Raw genomic sequence first — 19,309 nt, forward strand, 5'->3', positions numbered from 1 at the left:
CCATTCTCCGCAAGGGTTTTTTAAATTGGTCCGTGCGCAAAGCATTGTGGGGATTTGAAGGACGCGAAGTCTACCCATGTGCAGCCTCGAAATTACCCCCAAACCAAGGACATGGCCTCGGTGGAATTCCAAGTATGCTGGAGATTGGAACAGTCCTTCGGCAGCACTCGATGACGTAGTATCCTTGAAGTATTGGCTTGGAAGCCAGTTTCCTCGCGATTGAGAAACGGCCAGTGAGTGATAGCGGTCCGGCCGCAAAGCATTCTGGGTCATTTCGTCGTAACAGACGCCATGATTTTCAACTGTAGCTGGAGCAGAAAATGGAGGCTTTCTGCTAGTTAGCGCAAGTTGAATGGGTATCTGTATCTCTTAGCAGGGTTCAGTGCAGCATTTCAAACCACCCCTTTCGGATATAGCACTTGAAAGATACAAGGTTACATGACGAGCTGAACGGGCTGAACCTGATATAAAACTAGTTATATGAGCTGCAGTGGTGCTAGGTTAGCAGCTAGGTAGCAGCTACCCGCGGGTTGCCAACGTTATCTAGCTAGCTATAAAAAGCTAGCACGATAATAATAACCGGCTGATCATAAAAATACATTCGCTGTCACATACTCAGCGTGAAGACAGAGATATAAATCGGACCAAAGGCTACACCTTGAGGTATGGATATAACACAGTTTACTAGTTGCACATATACATGTTGATACATGTTCTTTAAACGTATTTGCTTGTAAAAGGTGGACTGTCGGCCTACTGCGTCACTCTTTCTGTGCCTTGTTTTGCTATGAAATTCAGCCATTATACACCTCTCCTTTAACATCTTATGCTATGTTTTTAGTTGTGCAATATAAACTTTAGTCTAGGCACATATTTTGTGTTTCAGTCACCTGATGCTGCTGGCGTTAGGTCAGACAGATTGTAGCTCTGTATGCCATGTTGTGTTTGTTTATTCCATTCATTCATAAAATATCTCACTCGGCCTCAATAACAGGTATGGCCTGGATCTGATTTGGATGGTGCTGGTGATGGCAGAGGTCACCTACACTGGCGAAATGCCCTCCTTTGACTCAAGTCCTAGTTCTGAAGCAAAAAAGAGACCTACTTCTTCTGATGGCAGTGAGTGTACATTTTGGTTGTGTAGTCTCAAAAGTTGTTGTTTTCAAAAGTTTCCATTGCCATGATGTTATCTACTATCTTCTATGTGTTTCTCTGTTACAGCTTTATATCAAAACATGCCATTCTATATATTTTATTTCATACTTTATAGATTAAGTGCAAAATTACACTTTTATCACCTCACATAGTTAATAATTTTAAACAATGAGGTAATAGCTAAAGTTATGTTTATAAATGTCTTTCATATGCATATTATTTTGCACTGTGAATCTTTTTGATATTAAACTTTGTTATATCACACTTTTTAGATTACAATAGTAGACTACACTATTCTACAATTTATTCGTATAATAAAACTAAATATAAAAACGGTATATCCTGACTTTAAAACATGTACCTCTACATCCTCTCTTTTGTTGAGGTGGTTGATGAGACATCTCTAAGCATTTCTATCAATCCCTTTTTTTACAGTCTGCTGTGCCTACTTTAGACATATCACAACAAACTGTTAAATGAAATGAATTAAATCCCACATACTAACTAGTTTAATGGGACCTTCACATATCAAATCATCCATTTTGTGTTTATTTTGATGATAATTTATGAGTTCAAGCAGAGCCAATCAATTCAGTTACATTTTTTACCGATGTACATCTAAATATTTGTATCAGTATTGGCACTACAAAAGTCGCATTTGTCCACCCCTACATTCCACTAAAGTAAGACATCCTTATTCTAAAAATGTACCTGTGTGATGTTATTGCAGGAGACGAGCCCATGAGGAAAATGCCTGTGACAAAATTTGGTTCCCGACCTCGATTTGAGCCTGTACAGTTTGTCAGTGGTGGAAGCAGCGGAGGCAATGGCGCTGATGAGAAGGAGAATGATAAGGATCGCAGGAGGAGTGAGTCACACGGTTCCAGATCGTGGGACTCTGAACACTCATCATACAGCAGCAGAGCTCAGGGCTCATCCTCCCTGAGGCCTGCTTTTGACCGAGTGCCACCGCACAGTTCTGACTCTTGGGGTTCCCAAAGAGATAAAGACAGAGAGATTTGTTCAGGTAGCACGAGCGAGTTGGGGTATGGAGGACATGGGTCCACTTCAAACTTCATGGCAAAAACACAGCATGAGTACTCAGCCAAGTACGAAGCCCACTCTTCTCAAACTGCAGATGCCTATTCTCAGCCCCACAGATACAATGGATACGGGGGAGGAAGCAGATCAGCAGGCTGGGACTCAGGACGTCAGGGTTTGGGGTTCAGTCATCAGGACCGGCCGTCATCAAGCAGGCCATTCAGCCGAGTGTACAACAGCCCGGGCAGGAGCAGTCCTACCACTTCTCATTCGGGCTCTTCATCGCAGCCTATTTCTATTTCAATATCTCAATCTTGTCTAGATGAAAAGCAAAGGCTGGTTTCCAATGTAGCGTTTGCATTGGCTGTTGCTTTGAAGGATCCTTTGGCTATGACTGGAACTGAGTCGCCAAACTATAATTTCATGTTGAGCCGCAGCATTCAGGCCTGCAAGACTAATCCTGAGTATATTTATGTCAACCTGAAGGACATTCCTCAGGCAGACCTACCGAAGAACAGGAAAGTACCAACAGACGGTTACGCCTGTGAACTGAGATGTCAGGGTGTGTATCTTGCGACCGGATACTCTGGAAGTAAAAATGGAGCAAGGGACCGAGCCTCTGAGGCGGCTGTAAAACTCTTCCTGAAAACAGTCGAGGTTCGTGTGGTGCAGCGCAAATACAGGCACTCAGTAGTCAGTGACATAGTTGTGTGCCAGATGCACGCTCCAACTCCAGGGTTTTTACCTGCACTTCGAAACCCAGAGGATAAACCGACCCCGAGCTCCAAGGGCCAATACGAGCCTGACAAGCGGAAGCACTGGTCAGAGTTTGTGGTTATTGACAATGCTCACGACGCCATCTGCATACTCAACAATTCTGCAGCTTTTAATCGCATGAAGGTAGACTATCAGTTTGACATGCTCCCTAACAACATTGCTTGGCAGTGCAGTGTTTTCCTGCAGGGGGAGTTGGTGGCGCAGGCAACAGGTACCAAAAAGAGCTCAAAGCATTCAGCAGCTGAAGACGCAGTGAGGAAACTTCGCATGAACCAGGCACAGAGAGAGCAGCAACAACAGCAACAACAGCAACAACCACCCCAATTCTCAAGAGGAAATAATCAATCAGATTGTGGTGGGCGCTTTGGGACACAAGTTGGCAAAAAGAAGCATCTCAGCGAGTTGGTCATCCTGGAAAACTCTGACAATGCTATCTGTATCATTAATGACACAGCTCAGTTCAACAAAGTGACCGCTGATTACAAATTCACAGCTCTGCCTGATCATCGCTGGAGGTGTGAAGTTTACCTGGAGGCACAGTTTGTAGCTGCAGGAATTGGACCCAAGAAAATAGTTAAGCACATTGCAGCAAAAGAGGCCTTGGCCACCTTGAGGCAGACGCAGGCTGTGGTCAAATCCAACCTAAGAAAAGAGGGTCACAACGACGCCATATCCCGATCCCAGATCCTGGCTCGCTCTGGAGAGGAGGCCACGAGGCAGGAGATTAAGGAAGACAACATAGGAAACCAGCTGCTCCGCAAGATGGGCTGGAAAGGAGGTGGGCTGGGTCGAGACGGGGAGGGCATCGCAGAACCAATCAAAGTAAAGGAACAGTTCTCCAGAGAAGGTTTGGGCTTGGACACGGACAAAACAGGAAATCAACTAAGCAAGCGTGACATTGAGGGTATCATTCGTAATTATGCCAGTTCAGACCGACAGGACGATCTCCGCTTCTCCACTGATATCAACAACGATGAGCGAAAGCAGATCCACCAGATATCTCAGAAATACGGCCTACGGAGCAAGTCGTATGGACAGGGATGGCAGCGGTTCCTTATCGTCAGTCGCAAAGTGCACAAAGACCAGCTGATTGGTCAGCTTTTACAGGAGGGACAGGTGGGACGATATGAGCTCGTGAAACCTCAGGCCTCTCACTGATTTGCATGTTTGGCAAAATTAAATAAAAATCATCAGACATCTGATTGGACTTCAGTACATATCACTCTTGTTTGTGACAAACGTACATGCGTAAATAAAAGAGGCCTTCAGGGATCACTCGTTGTTTCTGCATCTCTTTGCCATGAACTGTACTTTAGCAGGAGCTCTAGGATTGAGAATAAGTCATTTGTCTTTTTTTTCTCCTGCCATTCCAGGTATTTCTGTTTTCACTTTTGCACAACGAGCTCATATTCAGTTCTCTGTGGCTTCATGTTATGCAGACGGTCTGGATATTTCATGAAGTTAAAAAGGACGTTTTCTTCACCAAATTCTACTTTTTGCTTCATGGCATTTTAAGGAACCTGGCAAAAATAATGCATCATTTTACTTTTTTAATATTGTTGACTCATGATCGTCATCAAACTGTATCTAAGAATCAGTCTCACTGTGGTGATACATCTCAATCTCTCTACCAGCAATGTCAGTCATTCTACAAATATTAACTGCATCCATAATCAAAAAATCCTCACATGGAAATTGTGATCTTTGTTCAATGTCAGATGTGTTGGTTTATGTGAGTACAGTCAACCTGTCTGCTTGTTTTCACAGCTGTAATGACTAAATAAATTAAAACTGATAACTATAAGATGGATATTTTTGTACTGTGAGTAAATAATGCAACAAAAGCAACTGATGTATATTTATTTTATTTACAAGAAAATGTACAGGTTGTTAAATGGGTTACCAGTGCAAAGTCTTATAATCAGAAAACAGACACCATCCTGTTTAAACAGTATCATCAGCTTATTACGTCAGCTGATATGTAAGATTGTAAAATAGCATAGAAATGTTCTCACTCACTAAATGTCAGCATCATGAAACTCTGTGCAGGAAACAAAGTGAAGTTCCCAGCAAGGGAACTAAATGTCTTGTTTCGGTGTTGAAGAGGGACATATATATTCAACAATATCTAGAACTTTCTTAAAATCTAAAAGGCATGGCCTTACAAGAAAAGTTGAGTGAAAAAGACCCTCAAGGCATCTGTTGAGTTGTTAGAGGGATGGATGTCCATGCCGGTTTGTTTTATCCCTCTGAAAGGCTTTTACAAAAAAAAGAAAAGGAGTGAGGCCACTGAAACGGAAGAAAAAACACCCCTGAACGGCTTTTTTTGTAAATATGAACTGTCGGTATCTACACAGCAAACCACACAGCAAGCACATCTAATTAACAGTCACTGTGTCATCCAACCAGTTTACTTCATGTGTAAATAAACAGGTAGAAAAGTGACAACTGAGAGATTGCCTTTTTTTGGAAAGAAAAGAGTTGGGGCATGTAGCAAGTAACCCAGATATAACAAGGTACATTAACTTTTAACAAACGTATGCTATTGGCCAACAATAGCAATCGGCAGGAGTGAATGCCACAACACAACAGCATACAAACTTAGCGACAGTTATGGGACAAATATACTGAGAAGGATTTTAAGATGTGTCATTTTATTTCTGAGAGATTTCTTGATCCGGGGCCGGACTCAGTTCAAGCACGAACAGTAACGGGGGTCAACAGTCACGCCAACTCTGTTCAACAATAGCAGAAACTCTCTTCTCGTACTCCCGCTTGTTTTCCTGGTACAGCTGGGCTGCTTGGCTGTTGGCTGGACTGTTTGGGTTTGGCTCATCCAGTAAAGACTTGAAATATACAACAACAAATATCAGAAGGTTAGGTTTCAAATGACTTGTACTTGTTTACAACAATAATAATATAGAAAATATTTCCGATTGTCAATAGAATTATCACAATCTGCATTAGAACAAAAATAAATTAATCTCCATAAAGCTGTGGCAACCTGCTGCCTGTTAATAACTACAATTTATTTTAAATAAACTAGAATATACCAAAAGCATATTTTTATGCACATCCTAGTTTTAACAATAGATGTTGACTGAGTTTGGTGAGATCAATATCAGTTTACCTCTCGGCACCGAAACCAGTTCCAATATCTGTCTTTTTTTACTTATTTAAAGATAACATCATGTTTTTAGTGGGCATTTAGACAATGAACTAAGAGTTTTAGAAGTATTTAATTCATATAAATACAATTTAAGAGCAGCCGATACAGAAATACTTCTTGTAATTTGTGGGCACACCAATAACATTTTTAATTTGAACTTTAAAGTAGTATCGCATAGATACTTTGATATAATTTTCCTATGGCAAATCAGGTTTTCTGGTCTAGCCACACTGATTTTCTTGCAGTGTTACTGTTTGACTATAGATAGAATCGGAGGGATGAAACCCTTTTTAATGGTCACAAACAGTGAACTGTGTTCTTTGCTTTTAACCCCTCCTAGTACCAGGAGTCTAGTACTAGGAGCAGTGGGCAGCTATTGCACAGCGCCCGGGGAGCAATGGGGAAGAGGGATGTCCGGTGCCTTGCTCACTATGTGTTTACTATTGTTTGGCTGATGACTCCATATAGTTTTCTCTTTATATTGCGCAAAATCAAAAAAGTCTGTCATAAAAGAAGGTTAGATTACCTGTATTGAAGTTAAGATTGAAGAGACATCGTACGTTGGACTCCAACGATTCTGGAGTATATCTAAGCATATGCTGCCATCTGCATATACTGCAAATGAGAATGCAGAATTTAAAGCTTTTCAGGGTTCAATCAAGGATAAATATAACAAATGTAATTGCTGCGATTGAAATGTATTGTAAAATACAAGATACATACCATTTGGATGAAACATTTTGGAGACAAATCGCACTGTTGGAGGTTTATTTGGATATTCCTCTGTGAATTCAATGGTAAGTTTGAAGGTTCCTGCAAGTGAAACAAATAATGGCATTGTATGATTTGAGATAAAAATAGTGCATTACAGTTATAAAGTCTAAAATAATGTTTCATGCATGTATCAACTTGACAGAATCTGGTTGTTTTAGTGAGGTTGAAATAACACTCCAAAGCAGGATTATGTCACTTTACTAACTCAGCTTCCAAAGTTACTGATCAGAAACTGATTATAAAAAAAGGCCAACTAATTTAAAACTGTTACTTAATTAGTTAATAGTTAGTTAATTGACGCTATGACTACTATCTAAATTTTACATAGCCATTGTTATTGTGATTTATTTTAGCCATTTTAATCGTGTAGCAAAAATGTGATATCAGCAGCCCTTGTTTTTAAATTAAGTATATTGTGCTTTAAGGAGGACTTACCATCTTCAAAGGGTGTTCCCTCCGGTCTAAAAATAGAGGAAAAACCACATGGGGACATAAACAACAATGATATTACATTTATTTTATGTCACAAAACCGGCATCGACTACTTCTAGAAGTTGTCCATGCCTGTTTTTTACTACTAGTTTGTAAAAACAACTGATAAATGTCTTTCAAATGTATTATTGTTATTATATTGACAAATCCTCTTCACTTACCCAAAAATGACAGCGTTCCACACCATGATATTGTTTTCTGATGGGGCCCCACTAACTCCAGCTGGAGGATCTTCTTGCAGTCTAACAAATAAAAGCACAGTGGCATCTCAAATTACAGGTGACATTATACAGAGTATTACACAGAATTACAAGTCAAGGTTTTACTACTAGAATAACAGCGTAAAGCCTGATGGTGGTCAATTGGGCAAGTCCTTTTTAATATTCAAAAATAGGAGTGAAGACTAATGTAAGAATCAGCAGGCAGGCTATGTTAAATATAAAAGCCGGAATACAAGCTCTAAGTTGTATTGTAAACCTAGGTGGGCAACATTCTGCTGAAGGAGGGCTTAGTTTGCAGATTTCCCAATGGCTAACAGTCCACCAGGATTTACATTAACACAAGAAACATGATGCTATAAATATGCTTTTTATTCATCTGGAATGTTTGTTGTTGTAATGTGATAACATCAATCTCACTGTGGTAATATTGTAAAGTGATACAATAATGTTGTCTTTAATGTACTGCCCTACCTGAGCAAAATGAACAATGCCTTAAGAGATTGGCTGTTCCTTTTCGATGCCCCACTATAAGTCACTTCAAAACACTTGTTCTTGATACCATAGCTATATATAGCCTTATTTTGGTTTTCACTCATCCATTCACTTTGTCTATTTGTTTCCATGCATCTTATGATACATTCATGTGTTATTTGCCTGATCATACTTTATGAGCTATGATAATACTGTATCTTCTTCTCCCATGTTTACATTGCTTTGTTCTGTTTTAAGTATGTACAGCACTTTTCTTTTTACCTTAATTACCTAAAAAGAAATGTGCTATGAAACTTAAGTTATCTACTTTGACCTGATTGGCCATTAGTCATGTTGTGAAAAATAGTAAGGATACTGTAGTGATTGATTTAGCCATACTGGATTAAGTCTTGGACCCTGACACCACCAGTATTGTTTAATTTCGTTGGAACATGCTGTGGAGATCAGGGATAATAAACCATGTGCCATGATCATAGCGGACTGTGCTGGGTGTCTGCGGGTTTTTTAGTGAATGCATGGCAGATGGTTGCTGATCCTGAGGCTTAGATAGTGATCTATCAGGGCCCAGGAATAGGAGCTCCCCTTGATCAGTGTGTGTGTGTGTGTTTGCACACTGAATCCACCCAAACGTGAAGGGCCATCTGGTCAATGACTCTAACTGTATCCTAAATATTCAGTTACAAATACATCCAAAGGAGACATTTTAAAGGAACGGAGCCATTGACAGTTTCTGTAAAGGCTCCAGGAGAAGTGAATGTTACCATTTTTAAAAATCGCATAGTACGAAATGTTTATCTACGAGAACAAGCAATGACCATAAATTACACAACGTTACTACTCCTGGGTGGCTTGCCAACGATGGCTACCAGTAACGTTTACAATTGTCGTAACCTTTGAATATAATGCCAGTCAACTTGTTAACACTACCTAAAATAAGCAACAGATAACCTATTCGAAGACGCGGTTATAATCCGCCGTTGTTTGTGTTTTTATTTATATGTTTAAGTTTCAGAATGTCGATCACGCTAACGCGAACAAGCTAGCCTAAGTCAGCTAATGTTAGCTTAAGCTAGTGTCTGTTTTTTCCGCTTACCGTTTAAAATCTCTCATTAAACGTCGTCTTGCTGGAGTTGACATCCTGTTTACACGGAAACCTAAATCCTTGGCATAAAATTGAGCGGCTCAAATGTGGGGAAATGTTATTTTTTTTAATCGGTGTATTATTTTAACTCCTAGCTCGCTAGCCAACGAAAGCTAGTTTGTCAAATATTTGGCTGCCTCTGCTAGTCTAAGGGCGCTACCACCGACACTAGAAAGGGGACATTCACATTCACTAGCACTACATTGAAGAGTCCTACATCCACATAAACAAATAAAACATCATCACTTAACCTGATATTTTTCCACTTTGCATTTCTCCTTTCATGAATCAATTTTTGCCTGTTTAAATATAACTACAGTTTATTTAATTTGTTTAGAGAACCCCGTCTCTTCACTTGTACAATTCCACAGCAAATTACGTCATATGTTTAGCACCCATATTTAGTTTGTTGGGAAGACAGAAAATATGTGTATGATTTACAGGTTTCTCATTCCATTTCTACGTATTTTAATTATTTGCTTCCCAATTCATGGATATACTGAATCCATATACAAATTTCTACTAAAAGTATAACTAGTGACTGATGCTTACACAAGGTATTTAAGGCTGACACCCTGTATTCAATGTACAGTACCGGTGAAAGACCACTAGAGGGTACCTATTCCCTAGTGTAGTGAAAAAAAACATTCATCAGTTGAAGTCTCTTTTAAATGTGGGTAAAGGGCCTTATCCTATCTTTGACATAAGGTGATTGTCCTATATTGTGTTAGTAGTCCCAGTAAGGCATACGATTGGGCTGTTTTAACCTTGTCTACAAAATGTCGAGCCTTAAACAAATATATATTTTATCCTGCGGCCAGTTCAGTCGTGCTTCAACAGAGTCCCTGCTTCAAAATTGTAGTAGCTATTGAATATTTTTGAATGAGCAATGTTTGTCATTATTTCATTATGTGGTACAAACATGCACATTTTCTAATTTCCTGCAAGAAAAAACTCCATTAAAATTATTGTTGTTGCTAATTATTGTCATATCACAGTCTCTGAAAGAAAATCCCCCTAGTATTTAATACAGAGTATACAGACACATATTATTTCCTCCATAAAAACAGTGGATTCATTTAAAGAAACTGGCATCTAAGGGGTTAGAATAATAAAAAAAATGGATAAGGTACTTCGTAGTAATGATCAAGATTGGACTTGGTTTTAACGTTAAATGGGAAAATAATATTACTGATTTGGATTGCAGTATTGTGACGCAGACACATTTGTCCTCTAATTGCAGCGATGTGCAATGTAAAGTTGTAAACTAACTCGTGTTGTGCTTATCATTATAAAAATACTATTTCTAATGACTCAAAGATAACGCTGATGGCTTTATATGGGCCGCTTCCAAGCTCTTGGCGTCCCTCCCATATGGTCTAGCGGTTAGGATTCCTGGTTTTCACCCAGGCGGCCCGGGTTCGACTCCCGGTATGGGAACAGACCTTTTTGCAAAATCTCAAATACTACATTACATTGCATTTTTTTTTTTTTTAGCTGATACTAAATATACTAATAGGTAATGTGTATTTGACCACTCAAACAAACAATGACTCTCCTTAAGCATCAGATAATATTTCACATGTTGTTAGTCTAAAAGACTCACAATATGTTTAAGATCATTTGTTATTACAAAATGTGCTCATCATTTCCAGGGAACATACTAGACCACGCCCGTTGAGGAGTTTATCCTCAATTGCTCTCATCTCACAAGGGCTTGGACCTTCCCGGAAGATGCAGCCTATTACCACTTATATCTCTCCGTGCTAACACTTATCGTAGTCAACCAAAACACAACAACAACTTCGACTTTAACCCAACTTAAACACTATGCTACTAACCGAAATGCTTTATTTCGCAATTTAATTTGACTAAATGTTGTTTCTGTTGACAACATCGGTCGGTAAACAGCCACCTTTACCGCGTTAACTAAACATTAACATTTTGCCGAACCGTCGCTCGGATACCAGTTTGGTTAAAACTTAGTCAAAGTGCAAAATGAATTTGTTAACGGTGGATTTCACGTAAATAGCCTATAGACAACCAATATCGATTGTGGATAAAACATTTATTGCTCACAATTTCTTTTTATAGCATTCCGCGGAGAACAAATAACTTTTTTTCACTACGTGTTTCAATCCACCATCTTCATTTGAAGTGTAATGCTCCAGTGTGAAACACCTAGTGAATCCTCTGGTCTTACTACTACTACTACCAGGCTACAGCCAAACTTTGGTACGGGGCCAATCATTTCCCAGGAAAATGTGACTGCTAGGAATTCCCCACACATCAGTCAGCCCCTGTCTGTCGGAGAAAACTGCAACCTTGTGCCGGGAAGCCCAGGAAAGCAGCAGCAGGAGGGTAAAGCTGACCGGTGACTGTGTGATGATGGAGCTGTAGCACCGTGTGTCTCCAACTCAACCGGGGATTATAATGTTTTTCTAACGACGCCGTGTTTTCATGAGGACAACCACTAACTGTCTGCATAAAGTCAGGGGAAATGCTGTGCTTATGAAAACTTCTACTAGGGTAAGTCCACCATCAAACATGTTTTATACTTATTAAGTGTTATTATACCATGTGGAGTTTATAGTTGTTATTTATATGTGACTTTCACTGGCTTTTGTAGAATATTATTGCAGTTTAAACATCTTATTGTACTATATCTACAGTAAGAAAGGAGTAAGAAAGTTATCAGACTACAAGAAGTTTGACTGGGCTCATATGATGTTAGTTCAGCCCCTAGGATAGATAACCTGCAGCATAGAACTCCATAGTTTGCTGCCCTTTGTGTCAGTCAGCCTGCATGTGACTGGACTGATGTATGTTTGTGTCTCTTTGTGTCTGTGTGCTGAACATCTTGACAATGATGTGCTTCATGTCCCTTTTGGTATTGACATTTCTACAGCTTCAACTTTAATAATCATCCAGTTGTGTGAAACAAGTTCAATTAAAAACAAACTGGTTATCTCTTTGTTTTGACATGTTTAAAGTGATCAGTATGAATATGTCAACTTGGAATCTTGGACATTTTAATGGCCTTTAAAATCTCAAAAGCAATTCCAGATATTTCTCTATAGCAGCCTTTAAGTATCTGACTCCATCATGTGTCACTTATTCCATTGAAGAAGTCTCACTGAACATACTGACTGAAATAGGAGAGAATTAAGATACATTCTCATAGAGCTTCCTCGAAGTGCAAACCCAAATGCTGCTTTTCCAAATTTCAACAAATATATGTCTGCAATGCCAGACAATAGTGGTTTTTTTTCCACATTATAGTTGATCAACCCTATTTCTGTGGTAATCTAAATGTTTTCCAGATGTTTACATTTTTCAGTTAAGATGCTTCTATCATGGGACAGACAAACAAGCTCTCATTGGTCCACTGCCATTGCTCCCTTCAGAGCAGGCGGCCATGACGCAGAGGGAGGGGAAGAGTTACGAGCTCTTAGCCTGTCAGTCCCCACTAGAGACAGGACCAGCTGGACCCACCAACCCTCTCTCCCCTCCCCTACAATCCTCCTATGGTGGGAACACTGGGCAGAGACTTGTAGATAATTGGAAACTTCAATCTACTGAAAGCAATTATCCACAGCAGGACTTTCCAAATATACTCCAGTGTGGAACTGCCATGTTTGCTTCAAGCATGCGCCCTGTGTTTCAGACACATCTTGCTATGCTTTAGCCCAAACATTTAGCTTCTCTTTTTCCTCCCTGTCAGCTCTGCTTTGATAGTTTTAATGCTGCGTGTTTGTGCACACTGCAGACTGGGGTTGAGGCCAAAGCATTTCCTGGTAACCTTCTTATCCTGTGACAGTGATGTCACCATCAGCAGACATTAATGGAGAGCTGTCCTGTGCTGTTCTCAGTGACGAGCAGCTCCTCAGACATTAGACACTTCTTCTTCTTGCCCAAGATATACCCGCTTGCCTTAATGGGCTGCTAGATATTGATTTGGCTACGCAAAAAGAGTATCTGAGCTTTTATCCTATTTAGAATGCAGCACTCTGGTTTCACAAAAGCTTTCAGAGTGCCTGGCCTTGCAAGAGACAGGGAATCTTTCCCTAGAATGTGTGGTAATCTAAAAACAGTTTTACCTCCCTGCAACACTGTGAAGAGATACCGTAAATAAGTATTTAGGAGCTAATGTGACATTATCTAAACCAGAGATTTAATGTTCAGTGTCCACAAATGCAGCATAACTTGTACATGATACATGCTACTCTTGCAAGTTTAAAAAGAGTGTGAAACGCTTTCTAAGGCCACTATCTTTGTCTGATGATACTTTGTGTGACTCAGTGTAATTTGCCTGTGAAGAAATAACCACAAGATGGCAATGTTCATATGCTTTGATTAAACAAACAATCATATGAGATGGCTGACACCTCAAATGACTTGCAGAAATGCAGGAACCGACTTGTGAAAAGAGAAATAAAACTGTTGTACTTCTCTTTTTGTCATGTAGAAAAAAAATACCTCAGGTTTGGGCTGTTTTCTTTTTAGGGTGTGCAGAGGAACTGCCGCTTGCAAAGTTCCTTAATAGTACGCATGTCGTTTCACCACCCCAGGCTTTTGTCACCTGAATATCACCTTGGACATGTTTGATACGCAGCAGCAGTAAACCATGGCCGCTTGACCTGACGTCAGAGAGTAAGGAGAGCCGAGGGAAATTCCACCTGTAACCTCATTCTGCTCTCATGCCGCCTATCTCACCAGCATGTGACTTTGGAGGAGTCATCCTGCCTGATTTTCTCCATGAATATGCGCTTTGTCATGATGTAATGCAGGGCTAAGGAAAATCTATTTTTAGCATGTCAGGGGACAACTTGCCTTTGTGTTTGTTGTCGTATAAGTTTAGTTTTGTAAAATAAGCTGGACACGCAAGGTGGAAAATACACTCATCTCATTTCGGTCTAAAAAGCTAGTTACAATACATTTTTTCTTTAAACAAACAGACATTACATTGTGTTATTTTCATTTAACAGAACTGAAATCCTACAGACCAAAGAACACATTCAATATACATATTTCTTTATTTATACTGAAGTGTAGGATGTATCAGTATAGTCCAACATGTCCACCCTAGCAGCATGTTGACATCATGAGATGAGGTAACCACATTACTTGGATATTTTTTTGGTGCCTGCAGAGGTTCAAGTAAGCACCCAGTGTAGTATAATATAATAATAGCTGTATCACTGATGTATGTGTAATTACATTAAGGAGTGATGGATTGGGTTTTAATGTTCTAGCTCACTGTAGTTTGACCAGACAAAGTAGCTCCTCACAAAAATAGAAACTGGCTTAGCGTGCATCTTCAGCGCATAATGGTATTTCACCCTGTCATTCTTCATGTCTGTTGGAGCTAATGAGGTAGCAGCGAGTGGTTCACGGAGGCCTTTCATGAGTCAGCTCAGCCAGTGGTGCTTCTATTCAAAGAGTGAGCTTTTCTGGAAAAAGTAAAAGGGCCATTCCTTATTTAACTTTCAACACATTCTTGAGTGGTGACGAGTAATTGAGTTTACAGAATAAGCATTGAGCTCATCACATCTGTTGTCTGTCTTCACCGTCAGTATATTTATTGGTTATTTTTTTTCCATTTGCGTTAATTTGAGAGTGACAGGCAGTCCTCAAGCTTGTTAAATTATTTAACTGCATGCAGCCAATGGGTATTATAATCTGGGCCCTGAGTGACAGAGCAATATGCTCTTAGGGCCTTGTGGCATTTTATTAATAATGAGCTTGAGATAAACTGCAGCTCTCAGGTTAAAAGCTGCTGGAGCAGGCAGGCTTTTGGGTCTGGGTTTGTTGGTGTGACACAGATGGACTTTTCAAAACCTCAGTGATTGTTTATGATCGTCTGTAGGAACAGCAGTTATGCGGTTCAGTGACGTGGCGTAGCAATGAATGCTTTCTGCCAGTATCTGACTGCAGGTAGCTGTTACAGCCCACAGAGGTGTGATGTGGATGATCTGGATTGTTGGCCTGCTCTCTCTTTTTAATAATTCATAAGTTTCAGTCTGAGTGTATGTGGATTCGGCAGCAGTAGACCTACTACAACAGCCATCCCCCATTTATCTTTGTAATGCCAGGCATAGCAACAAATAAATCAGAGGAGAACGGTTTTTTCTTTTTTGTATTTCAAGAATGAATTCAAAATGTTGAGAATACGTTGGAAGTACTAGTTTTGAAAACACTGTTGAGAATAACTCCAAATAAGGAGAATAAACTACAGACTTTTGATTCTAAAACTACAAAGTTTGACCTTTTGACAAACAAAATGTCCTCTTTTCTTTCTTCAACCACAATGTCTGGCACTAATACTCGCTGTAGCAACTGTTTGATGCATGTAACATACACAATTTAGGACAACTTTATATTTTTTCAACCAATACATAGCTTCCATTCTGAAAAAATTCAACCTCAGGCTGAAATCTACTAAACATGCAGTGCAGTGTATTAAGAACAGGAGAGAAGGGGAACATATGTGTTGCTCTGTTTGGTGGAAATGTGTTGAAGCTATTGAGTGTTCAAGTTGTATTTTTGAAGAGAGTTATTAGATTATATCTCAATAATAGCTCTCTTAGAAGTCAGGTGTGTGCATGGTGTTAAACATTGAATAGTATCTGCTGAAGGCCTGTGGTCTGAGCATCTTTCTGCTCCGAGGTGCTACTGAATCACTCTCACTGACCAAACACAGCCCTTTGTCAGTTCTGTATGTCATACTGTAGTCCCACTCAGTCAGCTCCGTGAATCATCTCACATCCTGCTCAGCTCACGATGCTCACTGTCCAAGAATAATGAAGTTTTCAAAGCGCGATGAACTGTCAGCTTTTTAAAGAAACCAGATTGCTGCAACAACACATTCTGACCTCCACCAGCTGGCACGGTTTCTAAAAACCATAATAACTGTGATATTTGTAACTCTGTTACCTTCAGTGTTTCACCCCATTTCAAACCTGACAGAGGTTTTTTGGGTGTTTTCTGCAACAATAATTCTCTTCCTTCTGTGTCTCTTGTGGGGTGCCCTTCTGTCTTGTTAGCTTGCATCTCACATCCTCAGCCTGTATTTGAGCGGCTTCACCAGCCATCAGACGACCTCGAAGCTGCACAAATAATTCTGTGTGTCCTCAAAAGGCTCCCATATCTCATCCTGTCAAGGATTGTTCTGGCATGTTTGTCAGGTTGTGCGAGTCCACAGCACTCCAAAATAACTGTACTGAGTGATCCGGATCTGCTGGGTGCAGTCTAGTTCTAGGACAGGCCTAGACACATGGTGCCGTATAAATCAAGTTCAAGAGCAAAATTATAAAATGCATTAATGAAGACTAATCATAATGTTCTCCAGTGCTCCAATTACTAAACTTTGACCCATAAAATAAGCATTTGGCTAATATAACATTTATTATCACAGATATTTTTGTAGATGAAGTACAATTAGATGTTAAGCTAGGATATAGGCCTATATCAAAAATAATTTGTTATATTTGAAAATATATATATATATATATATATATATATATATACATCGCAAAATAAATCAATAGTCAACATGCTTGCATAAAAACAAACCCTCAGGTATATTTTGCTGTCGCAGGAATTAGTCTGCTTACCTACCTGCGTCCCCAGAGTCCTTCACGAGCTGCTAGCTTGACAGCTATGAGTGCTAACATTTTGTATTGTTTACATCCATTATTATATGTTTATGTTCATATGACAATTTGTGGGGGAAAGGCTTTAGAGGTAGGCCTGTCAGTGTTGTCAACTTTCTTCCTATATTTAGACTATTGAAGCTAGTGCTGGTATAACTTTCATGGGAAAGGGGTTTGCAACACTGGGTGGGGTCTCTGGTATTTACTGGCAGGCCTTGACCGCACCAGCTTTGTGGTCCACAGGATGGCTGGGCTCTGCCCTTTTTAATAATGGTGACAAAGCACAACATGGGGCCCTTTAGGCCTGATTCTGGTGTGGTTTTCCTCTCTATGCAGATCTCGCACAAAAGAGTGCATATGTTTTCACTCTCAGGCTGCAAAAGTGTGTCTTTCAGTCTGCAGGGTCACATGGCTCTGCACTGATCACTCACCAAGGCTTTTTTGGTTTTGCTCGAGTTAATTCACCACCATTGTAAAAATAAAACAAGAACACATTGTACTTCTTTAAGACAGTCGTTTTGTGTTTTCACACTGTGGGCTGATTTTAATTAGATCCCCCTGATATGTCACGAAGCACCCCCCAATTTTAACATCTTCACTTTTATTGCTTTTCCCCCAGAGTATGGATGTGATTTGTTGTGCAAATGTGGGTTAGTTTGTGTTCAGTATTACAAAAAGATAATTGGAACGATTGTAAATTCTTCGGAGAGAATAATTGCAAACAGTTTTGCTGCGTTCACCAGAAATACACAATAACACATTATTCACATTCATGAGGCTTTGCAGTTTAGTCTGGATTTGAGGCCATGAGTTTTCCTCTCCAAACACTGTAAACCAAACGATGTGTTTCCTGTAAAAAGTTTATAAATGGATGTAAACACAGTTAAAGCCAATTTGTGAATTCAGCCTTCATGTGTACAAAATAGACAAAATGTGACATTCATTATACTGTACCCTTTCCAATATGCGTTTGGTGTGTTCCTCAACATAAAAACATTCGATCCAATAGATTCCAATCCTGGACAATGTCATTAAGGTTTCCCAGAATCTTCTTCCTAAGAGCAACATTTTGTTTCAGGAAAAGTTCTGAATACGGGCCGTGGGACTTGACTTGGGACTTGTTCATCTTGAATTGGGTTTTTGATTGCAAAGACTCAAGAAGACTGACTTGGTCCCACCTCTGGATTATCCCACTGACTTGTTCAATGAAACATTTCCAGGACATGTATTGACATTTAGCTTAGTCACATTACTGTTTGTAATGTTTCCTCTAAATACAAACTACCAGCCATTTCAGAAGATCCTGGCACACAGAGGAATATCTGCGCTCTTTAGTATTCATTGAAGGAAAGCTATGATATGTTTGGATGCTGTGCCCGCTCATCTATTTGTTTGCTCCTCCTAAACAGAATTTCTGTTTGGAAATATATTTTCGACACAGCTGATTACCCACAATTAACAGATCACTGCACTGTAGCAAAAGTTTTCCTTTCTTTTTGTGCAGAATAAGTTGAATCGGCGCATCAGGATTTCAAAAGCGTAAACATTCAAAACTCAGTTCTGCAACTCTTGATCATATTCCTCAGCATATTGCACGCTTCCTTTGATAGCTTTTTTTTCTTTCATAGTAGATAAACTATGTGCAGATAAAAAAAAAGATTTCCATCTCTGATTTCTAAGATCTGTAAGAAGTTCTTCCAACTGGTGTTTGTACAGAGATGTATATGATCTTCAAGGCTTACATAAAGGGAGTAACTCAGGAATGAAATGTGCTTGTGTACATGCATGTGTGTGCTTTTGAATGTTTACACAGTTGTCCTGGATTGTAGCAGAGCTTCAGTGCATTAGCCTTAAGAGTTTATTTCACAAGAAGTGAAAAAATGTCCTCCAAGACTTCGTGGACAGTATTTGCAAAGGCAGTGGTGATAAATGAAGCTTATTTGGAGTAACGTTTCCTCGTAGCAAGGCTATCAATTTGCTCTGAGGCAAACAGCTGCACTGTGAGCTGAACTACATTGAATGGAGGCCAGGAAGAATGAATGTGATGATGAGCACTCTGTGGAGAGGAGAGGGGGATTTGGGTGTCCATGACAAACGGACCGTGCTGCAGTTGAGTTTAATGAGATCATTTTTTATTTAAATCTCTTCAAGGCCCACTTTTTGCTTACTTTTTATTCTTTCCCAACAATTCCAATTTGAGCTTGTGTTTAAAATATTTGAGCTTTGCTCGCTTGTTGAATTTACTACATGGGGCTTTTCAGCGGAAAACTTGAATACATTGATGCACACTCTAGAGCGTGAACACTGAGTGCTCACCACAGACCAGCGCTTCCTGTCTGCTTGAGCGTCATTTCTGTTAAAGATTATTATCAAGTCACAGTCTCTCTCTACA

General features: G+C 39.7%; 3 protein-coding genes across 3 annotated transcripts in view; 2 read left to right on the forward strand and 1 right to left on the reverse strand.

Annotated features, from left to right (window-relative positions):
• The first annotated feature begins 215 nt into the window (after positions 1 to 215).
• nkrf (NFKB repressing factor) lies at positions 216 to 4,783 on the forward strand. Its single transcript, XM_079670672.1, has 3 exons — positions 216 to 663; positions 995 to 1,119; positions 1,886 to 4,783. The coding sequence occupies exons 2-3, from the start codon at positions 1,017 to 1,019 to the stop codon at positions 4,129 to 4,131; spliced, it is 2,349 nt and encodes a 782-aa protein (XP_079526798.1). The 5' UTR covers positions 216 to 663; positions 995 to 1,016; the 3' UTR covers positions 4,132 to 4,783.
• Positions 4,784 to 4,822: 39 nt separating this feature from the next.
• Positions 4,823 to 9,397, reverse strand: ube2a (ubiquitin-conjugating enzyme E2A (RAD6 homolog)). The gene is made up of 6 exons (XM_079670673.1): positions 9,215 to 9,397; positions 7,570 to 7,650; positions 7,352 to 7,377; positions 6,866 to 6,955; positions 6,669 to 6,757; positions 4,823 to 5,819 (listed from the first exon to the last, which is right to left on the reverse strand). Exons 1-6 carry the CDS (start codon positions 9,256 to 9,258, stop codon positions 5,691 to 5,693), a joined length of 459 nt encoding a protein of 152 aa, XP_079526799.1. The 5' UTR covers positions 9,259 to 9,397; the 3' UTR covers positions 4,823 to 5,690.
• A 1,575-nt stretch (positions 9,398 to 10,972) lies between these two features.
• Positions 10,973 to 19,309, forward strand: part of elf1 (E74-like ETS transcription factor 1) — a 35,425-nt gene continuing 27,088 nt past the window's right edge. The window contains exon 1 of the mRNA XM_079672356.1: positions 10,973 to 11,791. The gene's annotated coding sequence lies outside the window, so the exon portion shown is untranslated. The remainder of the gene's footprint in view (positions 11,792 to 19,309) is intronic.

This window comes from Notothenia rossii (assembly GCF_949606895.1).
Source record: "Notothenia rossii genome assembly, chromosome: 3".
Taxonomy (NCBI): Eukaryota; Metazoa; Chordata; class Actinopteri; order Perciformes; family Nototheniidae; genus Notothenia; species Notothenia rossii.

Excerpts from the sequence above, each read along its gene's own strand:
- nkrf (XM_079670672.1), top strand. The coding sequence starts at position 1,017 with ATGGTGCTGGTGATGGCAGAGGTCACCTACACTGGCGAAATGCCCTCC. Across the intron at positions 1,120-1,885 it reads ACCTACTTCTTCTGATGGCA|GAGACGAGCCCATGAGGAAA; the intron begins GTGAGTGTACAT and ends ATGTTATTGCAG.
- ube2a (XM_079670673.1), bottom strand. The coding sequence starts at position 9,258 with ATGTCAACTCCAGCAAGACGACGTTTAATGAGAGATTTTAAACG. Across the intron at positions 7,378-7,569 it reads TGGAACGCTGTCATTTTTGG|ACCGGAGGGAACACCCTTTG; the intron begins GTAAGTGAAGAG and ends CTCTATTTTTAG. Across the intron at positions 5,820-6,668 it reads CAATCTTAACTTCAATACAG|TCTTTACTGGATGAGCCAAA; the intron begins GTAATCTAACCT and ends GTATATTTCAAG.